Below are 9732 nucleotides of genomic sequence, written 5' to 3' on the forward strand. Positions count from 1 at the left end.
ATCTAAAGATATCTTCTTTAAAGCTATAACACATGGAAAATAATTAAGACGTAGCTTAGCAAAAAAAAAGCAGTCCTGTGGCGAAGTGTAGATTTAGGATGCCCCCTAGCGAAGAAATAAATAATCATCATAAATAATCATAATCATGCCTTCATCAACACAAAATAGGTGTCATTTGAAAGCTTTGAGTTTGACCTTTACAATGCATGTGGCCACTTTGATTAACTCCTAAGTAGTGCTGAGTTGTTTGTGGATAAATATAAAAAAGAAAAAAATCGTAATTAATGAAAAATGTTTTTTGTGCCATGTACTCTAATATCTCACAAACGTCATACAGCTCAGATAGTAATGTGGCATATGTCATTTGAAAGGTATCATCGAGTAGAATAAAACAAGTATAATTGTTTGGGGCTTTGACTAAACTTGAGTGAGGCATTACTTCAAATTCAAAACAACAATTTCAAAACTGTAAAGGGCTAAGGAGAAGGGCTACCTTGGTTCCAAATGCTGACTGAACTTTTGATTACTTCATGATATCACTACAAAATTGAATTCACTTACAGCATGCTGGGGAACATTTCTTTCAGTTCTTTCATGAGATATTGAACATCAAGTAAGAATGATATGAAAAATTTCCCTTGGCGACATTAATTTTTCTTACATTTTATCACCTATTTCTCAAGATGAGAATATTCAAATGCAAAGTAACTTTTGGGTAGTTTATGCTATCACCACAAAACGACACAGGTACAGCTAACATGCTGGGAACATCATCATCCTCCTACCTTATGTCTGTCCTGAGATATTAAATGTCAAATAAGACATATGAAAAATGTATCTTGAGCACTCAAATTTTTCTTACAATTTTATCAGCTATTTCTCAGCAGGAGAATGTCCAAATGAAATAATTGAAAGTACAGAAAGTTTTCTATCAAACGATATCAACTTTTTGACTCTCCTTGCTACAATGTTCGAGTTATGAGTCATTATTTTTGTGTGTCACTCAGAAAAAACATCAACTTCAGTGAGGCAAAAATACCCTCAGGGCTTAAAGGGTTAAAATGTAATAGTATCTCAAATATTCTAAAATAATACTGGTTTAAAGCTCACTGAAGTAACATATGAGAACTTCACAGGACACTTTTGAAAATTACACCATCAAACAGGATCTACAGGAAGCCTGGAGCGTACAGTGACACTTCAGAGTGTAAAATAATCAGCAAAAACAAACAGAACAGTCATTGGTCACACACATCAATGCTGTCAAAGATATGCAGTTATTTTAGCTGACAGTAGTTTCACATCACTTTACAATAGATCAGCCTCACATCAGCTCATCTGTCACTTTATTACTGAACCAGTTTTGAAGTGTTTATCTTTTCATATTTGTGGACTGAAACTGTTGAAGATGTTTGACCAATTTTGGTTCTGTTTGTGTTTGTGGCGTCCGGTTGGTGAGTCTGAAACTTGCTTTTGTGATTTCAGTTGATTCTGTTCTGGTACCATGTAATAAATTACTGGTTACATTAGTGAGAGAGGATCTACATTCACTGTTATTCTAATTGAGAAATAATTGAACTGTGATTTTACTTTGAGATCAAGTTTAAATTCAGGTCTATTAAAAAAAAAAAAGCTCAGATACCCAACAGCATTAGTTTGACATTAACGATTAAAGTAAAAGCATTATTTTTTTATTATTACAAAAGTGATTTCTGGGGGGGGGATTTGTTTGAGGATTTGTTTTTAATGACTCTACAAGTTTGATTAAACCATCAAAATATGAGTAAAATATCTTATCTTTAAATATTTTAAATACAAGGGAAGAACAAACAGACTAAATCTAGTTAAAGTATTTATCTTTTAAAAGAGGTGAATGCAGCAACAGGTTTTATTTTATTATGCCCAAAAAAAAAAACAAAAAAAAAAGTGAAACTTCATCAAACCAACATGAAATGATTTTAAAGCTTTATTATGTGAAAAACTCTTCAGGTGTGTTTGGTGAGTTTTTGTCAGTGAAGAAGGGAGATTCAGTCACTCTAAACTCTGGTCTAACTGAAATGATGGATGATGAGATTCAGTGGATATTTGAATATAAAAACACTTTAATCGACATTAATGTAACGGCTGACAGCATGACTGTATTTGATGATGTTCTTGATGGGAGATTCAGAGACAGACTGAAGCTGAACAAACAAACTGGATCTCTGACCATCACAAACACCAGACCTGAACATACTGGAAAGTATCAACTAGAGACCAACAGTATGAGAGAAGTTTTCAATCTCCAAGTCTATGGTGGGTTAAATAATTGTTTCAATTGTTTTATATTTTAATTTTATATTTTAAGAGCTTTCACAGATGAACGAATATGAGCCCATAAATGAGCGAATAACAAAAGAATAAGCCGGGAATACTAGAATAATCAAATACCCAAATTAATATCAACACTAAAATTAATATCAGTCTATTTTAAATTTTAGAGTCATTTGACATTGGGTTCAGATTAAATACTGAGCTATAGTGAAATTGGAACTAAACTATTACAAATTAAATTAACTTTGCAGAAGTGCAATACTGTTGGATTCTGTTGTTGGGCCAATGGTTGACACCGTGTATACACCGGACGCGAGCGGCGCGACACGACAAAATACCTAGTGCTTGAAGTGGGCTGGTACGCACCGGTACGCAGTACCGGAAGAATACCGGCACTTTTTCGTGCATACCGGCACTTCTGACATGTTGCCGGTACTCAGAGTCAAAGCGGCAGTGTCTGGGAGATTAGAAATGACACTATATAAATCACACTACCAGGCGGGGTCACCTCTCATCACATGAATTAATGCAAGCGGAGACAGTTTCAGGGGTTTTCAATGTGTGGGGCACAGCATGTCAGGGGAGTTGTAGAATAATAATTCATTATTGATTACTAATGTGAATCAGTAAATTACGAAAACAATACCTTAAAAAATTAAAGGAAGCAGGTTTTTTCGATCACGTCATTTTAAACCGGTAAACTGGAAAGTAAGGATCCAGTAAGCAAACAGTAAGTACAAAACAGCGCTAATGCAGAGAAAACACAGCCGATTTTATCAGAGATAGTGGAGAGAATAGTGACTTACGTCCAGATGTTAATAAATTATTCTTTTCAGAATGTGTTTGGCTTAAAAGCAAGAGTATTTTATAATGGATGCTGGCTGAAGGTGTTTTAGATTATATGGTGGTCAGTGGTTTAGTGATTCTGAATGGATCCGTATTAGTACAGGCAGGCGGTTTAGTGGTCTTTGGCGTCTCCTTGTAGTCCTGTTTGGTATCGCAGATTTACTTTCTTATTTGTATTGAAAATGTTTAATGAATGATTGATTGATTGATTGATTGATTGATTGGAGGAACTATACATACATTGTGAATTATGAAAAGTACTTATTTATTTAACCTTCCTGTTACCCTAAACTTTGATAACACCTTTTCCCCACAACCACAGCAATTTAAACCTCCAGAATATTTTATTTATTTATTTATTTTTAGTAAAAGATTTGTATCAGGTCATTTATGTCTTTGTTGACTACTTAAATAGGCCTTTAAATAACCTCCCCCCTCACACACACACACACACACCCACACTCCAGATTATACATCCAGAATACTTATTGCATGATGGACAAATTTGCAAATCACCATAAGATCTCAATGGGCTGTGACTTGCATTGACTCTGAGATGACAGCTGTGACGTGACAAGACTCTGGAATGGCGGCCATGATGGGACGAGACTCTGGAACGGCAGCCAATTTTGTGTTAAGTCTCTGAGCTGGCAGCCATTTCGTGAACATTCGCTGGACTGGCAGCCATCTTGGGAAGATACTCTGGAGTGGGAGATACTGCAGGAGTGATGTGTTCCTCAATGTAACGTGGGAGGCGTGACAATGGAGTTGAGGATCCAAATGCAGCTTTTATTCACAAGAATGGTCAAAACAGGCAGGGTCAAACACCAGCAAACAGGTACAATCCTCATGCCCTGTTTTTTTTTTTTTCTTCAGGTGCTTGTCCAGTGGATTTATCAGTGTACACCTGCATATTCCAGGCATAGATGGGCTGTGCATCACATGCGGCCCATATTTTTATGCCATATTTGGCTGATTTGCTTGGCATGTATTGTCTGAAGAGACAGCAGTCATGAAATGGAACCAGACATTCATCCACAGTGATGTGGGGGCCTGGATTGTAGAGAAATGGTAGTTGCTGGACCCACTTGTCCTATACATCCTGTATTGCTGCGAGTTTGTCACGCTCTCGTCGACCCTGTCTTGTTTTTTTGTAATCAAATTGTATGACATGGGAGAAAACATGAAATGTCTGTAGAGACATAGTGGCTGGAAATATTGACCTTCCAGTGTCAGCATTCCAAAGGCTTGCTTCTCCTTTTGACTTGTACACTCCTGCCAAAATGAGCAACCTAATGTAGGCTTGCAAGTCAGTCACATCAACGTCTTTCTAACTGTCCCCATACACCCTCCTAACTAGATTTAGTCTCAAAAGCTGTTTTTATATATTGCACATGGCTGACAACATATCTGGTGGGCCCTGGAACCATTTTGATGACGTTAGCAGCACTAAGCTTACCCTGTCATTCAAGTGGTTAGCGGGACCATGATAACTTTCCATTTTTGGAAGGTGATGTGTCTGCTGGTGGTTGAGAGACGGCAGGAGGAGTCTCATTCTCATCTGAGGAGGATGCCTCATAATCAGTGCCCTCCTCAACATTATCGTCTGTCTCAGACACATTCAATTTCACTGTCAAAAAACTGTGACAAAATATCTTTGACAGAAAACCTTTGCTTAGAGGCAATTTTTAATAGAGAGAGAGAGTGAGCATAAAGAGAGAGCCCACAGAGCACAAAGAGAAATGGTTTAGAACGCTTCTGTGTAAGCTTTTATATGTTTGCTCCCCCCTGTAAACCACAAGAATTATGTTTTTTGAATATTATACTGATTATCTAAAATTATAGTGAATTTTATTAAATTATAGCATCTCACAGTGACCAATATCACCCAAAAACAACCAAAACAAATGTATGTAAAATGTTGATATTTCTTATGTTTTATACAGCTAAAAGTGCCTGGGGTCAAATTGATGCTACAAAATGTGTAGAGGACATTGAAAAGGTGTCAGTCATATTTACAGATGTTAAGCATTGAATGGGGTCAAATTCCCCTTGGGTAATAGGAGGGTTAATATTTAAATAAATAAATAAGAAGGGGGGAGGGGGGAGTAACTGCACTTCTTTTTTCCACTTCAAGCACTGATAGAACCCAATATAATTAGTGATGCTGTCTACACTGGATGCAAATCCATGACAAATCCCCGACAGTAAACTAATGCCTCGTTCTATTTATGACGTACTGACACAAAGTTCAAAGGATTTGCAATGATCACTTTGTCCAGTGTAGACAGACTTTGTTGCCGCGCGGCGCGACACAACAACTGTCGCGTCCGGTGTAGACACAGAATCGGCACAAAGATACAGTTATTATCCAAACACCATTTCTGTTATTTCATGATAGCATTCATTTCAAATTAAAATTTCTATCTATTTATTTCAGTAAGCCATCAAGTAACACTTTGAATCTGTGATGAACCCTGTTTCTGTTTGTTTTCTGTTTGTTTTCTGTGTGTTTGGTGATACAGATGAAATATCAATGAAGGAGGGAGATTCAGTCACTCTAAACTCTGGTCTTACTGAAATAATGGATGATGATCAGATTCAGTGGTGGTTTGGAATTCCGGGAGTTGTAATCGTTGAAATCAATAAATGGTCCGACAGCATGACTGTATATGAGGATGTTCTTGATGGGAGATTCAGAGACAGACTGAAGCTGGACAATCAAACTGGATCTCTGACCGTTATAAATTTTACAGCTGAACACAGTGGAATTTATAGAGTAGACATTAACCGTATGGTCATAACTTTCATTCTCGCTGTCTATGGTGAGTTAAATATTTGTTCCACCTGTTTTATTTCTTCATCACCAGATACAAAATTAATTAAATTGCTTCTGTTGTGTCTGTTCTGTTGTTTTATATCATTATTTATTTGAAAATTAAATTTCAAACTAATTACATACGTAAACAAATATAAGTCATTTTTACAGTACTAACTTGTGACTAACCCTCTTTCTGTTTGTTCTCTTTGTGTGTTTGGTGATCCAGATGAAATATCAGTGAAGGAGGGAGATTCAGTCACTCTAAACTCTGGTCTTACTGAAATAAGAGATGTTTTTTTGATTCATTGGGTTTTTGGAGACGAGATCACTTTAATAGCTGACATCTCTAAACAGGACAACAGTTTCACTGTATATGAGGATGTTCTTGATGGGAGATTCAGAGACAGACTGGAGCTGGACAATCAAACTGGATCTCTGACCATCACAAACATCACAACTGAAGATTCTGGGCGTTATTTACTACTGATAAATGGACCAGAATATTTAAATCTAAGCAAGTCATTAAAAGCTTTCAGTGTTTCAGTCTATGGTGAGTAGAGATCATTTGCCCCGTCCTTCAAATATTCTAGATATTAACGTTTATTGACTGAGCTGATCTCAGTTTGATGTTTTTATTCCTCAGACTCTGTCCACTGTTGTGGTTCTACTGAAGCTGTGATCCGATTGGTCCTCTCTGCTCTGGTGGGCGTGGCTACTGTCATTCTTCTGGTTCATGACATCAGATCCAGAAGAGCTGAACAAGATCAAGCACAGATTCACACACCAGGTACATGATTGATGTAATTTCTCCAAAAATGTTTTTGCATTTCTAAGTATTTGTGCAGTTTATTAATTTATATGTTCATCTTTTTCAGGAAGTATTGAAATCTAAAGGAGACGCTGAATTTTATAGCTTCTTCAAGTGTGTTTTGTGGGGTTTGTCATTTTAAATACAGATTACCAAAATTGCTTTGCTTATAATTTTAAGTACAACAGGCTTTTCTTTTCTTTTTTTAATAAAGACTTCATATTTGATTCAGGGTTTAAGGGCTTTTAAAATGTTACTGTCTTCTAATGTTATTATTGATCCAGTTTGAATGGCTTATTGTTTATATTTCTCTCAGATAAGACACACAGATGTCACTTTTCTGTCTGTTTGTCATCTGTATTTGCTTGCCTTTATCAATAAAGTTTTCTCACTCTGAGGTTCAAGAGTCTCTGCATGTTTTATTGCATTTATTATGTCCAGTGCCTCCTGGGTGAATACAGAGGTTCAGCAGTGCACAGCATGTACAGTTTTATCTTATTGAAACATTATTTTAAACATTATTTGTAAACATCATTAAGCGTCTTCTTATAACATCGTTATATTTTTATATCTGCAAAAATGTCGAGAGAAAAGCACATATACAGATAAAACATTATCTATTTTTATTAATGTACTGAATGCTGCATAGTAATGCAAAGAGTTTGTTTTCCCATATGGACGCTTTTCACATGCGGTTCTTGGAAGCTGAAGTCATCATTGATGTATAAACCATGTAAAGTTCGTTATCAAATGAGTTCATTTTAGCAATAAAGCAAAACGGTGATGTCATCATCCAGCTCAGTTCTCATTCAGTATCAGCACAGTCAAATCAGTAATTTTGCTGAATATTATTAAACTGAAAAGCTTGTTTGTTTTTGTTTTTTTAAATATAGATCATGATGGTTCCACGATTCTGGGGGGAAAAAATAGACAACTAAACAAAATAATACATAGTTTACTCTATATGATCACTACCAATGAAATCAGTGTTTATATACAAACCATAAACTTGTATCCCTTTTACATGTTTGTAACAGAAATAATGATTCTGCAGCTGAAAAAACTATGTATTTTTTAAGCCTTGTTTCTGTTATATACGTTTTGTACAGTTAAAATATGAGAAAAGTATATTGTGTAAGTGCATCATAACAGACCTTGAATTCCAACAAACAGAAGATGAAGGTAAACTCACATGTGTTTCAAGTTCAACTAGAGTTTCAAGAGTTGTTTTGCTCAAATTCACCAAAATACCAAAGTCTGCAATCAACAGCAAATTGATTCGTTATGAAATCAAAGAGTCAAATTTTCACAAGATCAAATCTCAGAGGCAGCCAAATAGAAATTGATTTTATTTTCAACTGAATAAATCAGATTTACAGACTACTGTTCTCATTACCTTTCAGTGTTTAATTTTCTTGTGTACTCACAGGCAATAACACAAGTGATTCACTGAATATAGAGTGATCAGCTCTGTTTGTGAGTCAAAATGAGGCTGCTGGTCTAGGCTGGTTCATGCAGGTTAGTTGGCAAGTTAGTCATGCTGTTCTCAAGAAAAATGTAGCCTGGTTGACCAGCATGGTCTTTATTGTGAAAGTGGTTGACCAAGATGGTCTTGCGGGGTTTGCTGTGAGTTGGCCAGTTTCTGTGTATGAAAACAATGTTGTGGACAACTGTTGTTTCTGCTTTTATATTTCTCTGTTTAACACTTTAATGATGTAAAGGAAAAGTGATATAAGATTGTGATATAATTATTTATTCATTTGCAACTACCAATGACTGGTAGTTGCAAAGTTACTTATAGCTAGTATGTCTAAAGTGGGCTATCAACATAAAGTGTTATCATAAATCATTTTAAAAAAGGATACTGAATGAAGCAACATCAACTGAACCTAAAAATCTGTATTATATTCTGTAACTACCTTGAGTAACCACTTCTTTCAATTGTGCTGAAGTCTGGAGTTTTTGCAGCGCTCTTTGACGACTACACCTGTTTGAGAGTCAATTGCATGGATTTTTGTCTGCAATGAAGTTCATAATTTTCTTCATCGATGCACCTTTTGTTTACTCAGGTGAGATTCATTTCATATCATAAATTAAAGGTTAAATTCTCTAGCCATTGAAGCTGACATGGCATTAAATGGAAAGATTTCTCTGTCAGCAAAGTCTTTAGCTACTTCCGTGTTGAACTCTGTGTTGCTTTAGTTTTATTAATATATTGATTAAGCTTTTTATATATGTTTAGTTTGCATTTACATTTTTGTTTGTAATGTTGGTTCAACTGACAGAAAAGCATGTGGTGTTTTTAATCTAATGTAAAGTTTTCTGAAAACTAAATCAATTAATATTTTTTAATATTTTCTAGTTTTAGTTTATTTTTTATCTTATGAATAACTTAAGATATGAACATTTTCATGTAATTTAACAGGTTAACTGTCATCCCCCATTTTTTGTAAACAGATCTGAACTTATAAGGCTGTCTTTTTAAAGAAGACACTCTAAACGCACTTAAAAATGAAAGTGTTAAAAAAGTTCTAGAAGTATAATTTTACTGTAAAGCAAATGTACTGAACTACATATTTTTTTATAAAATAATAATTGTGTAATTGTAAAATAATAATACTTGCTCTCACAAAATGCTATAAAATCAAAGCCATATACAGTATATCTAAGCAAGTGATGCTTCAAATTTAAAGTTAATATCACAAAAACGGAGCCCTCAAAAAGGTTTTAAAGTATCATTTCCATTGTAATGCAATATCAAAACCGTTTTCATAGTGAGAATTTTGAATTGTAAAGCTGATGAAACTGCAGAAGTATTGATTTGAAATTAAAAGAAAAAAAACTGAATGACTCAGGCAGTTGTTTTAATGTGTTTGAGAGCTTTATGTCTTTGTTTGTTCAGAGTTTCACACCTACATATCTACATACACTGGAATAAATAGTC

General features: G+C 35.1%; 1 protein-coding gene across 1 annotated transcript; it reads left to right on the top strand.

The window, feature by feature from the left end:
• The first annotated feature begins 2057 nt into the window (after positions 1–2057).
• LOC107717148 (uncharacterized) lies at positions 2058–6659 on the top strand. Its single transcript, XM_016523814.1, has 5 exons — positions 2058–2295; positions 5685–5984; positions 6207–6452; positions 6517–6530; positions 6624–6659. The coding sequence occupies exons 1-5, from the start codon at positions 2058–2060 to the stop codon at positions 6657–6659; spliced, it is 834 nt and encodes a 277-aa protein (XP_016379300.1).
• Positions 6660–9732: the final 3073 nt, after the last annotated feature.

Source organism: Sinocyclocheilus rhinocerous, unplaced genomic scaffold (assembly GCF_001515625.1).
Source record: "Sinocyclocheilus rhinocerous isolate Xijiao unplaced genomic scaffold, SAMN03320098_v1.1 scaffold1351, whole genome shotgun sequence".
NCBI lineage: Eukaryota > Metazoa > Chordata > Actinopteri > Cypriniformes > Cyprinidae > Sinocyclocheilus > Sinocyclocheilus rhinocerous.

Coding starts and splice junctions, on each gene's coding strand:
- LOC107717148 (XM_016523814.1), top strand. CDS start 2,058: ATGATGGATGATGAGATTCAGTGGATATTTGAATATAAAAACACTTTA. Junction 2,296..5,684: donor TTTCAATCTCCAAGTCTATG/GTGGGTTAAATA, acceptor TTGGTGATACAG/ATGAAATATCAATGAAGGAG. Junction 5,985..6,206: donor TTTCATTCTCGCTGTCTATG/GTGAGTTAAATA, acceptor TTGGTGATCCAG/ATGAAATATCAGTGAAGGAG.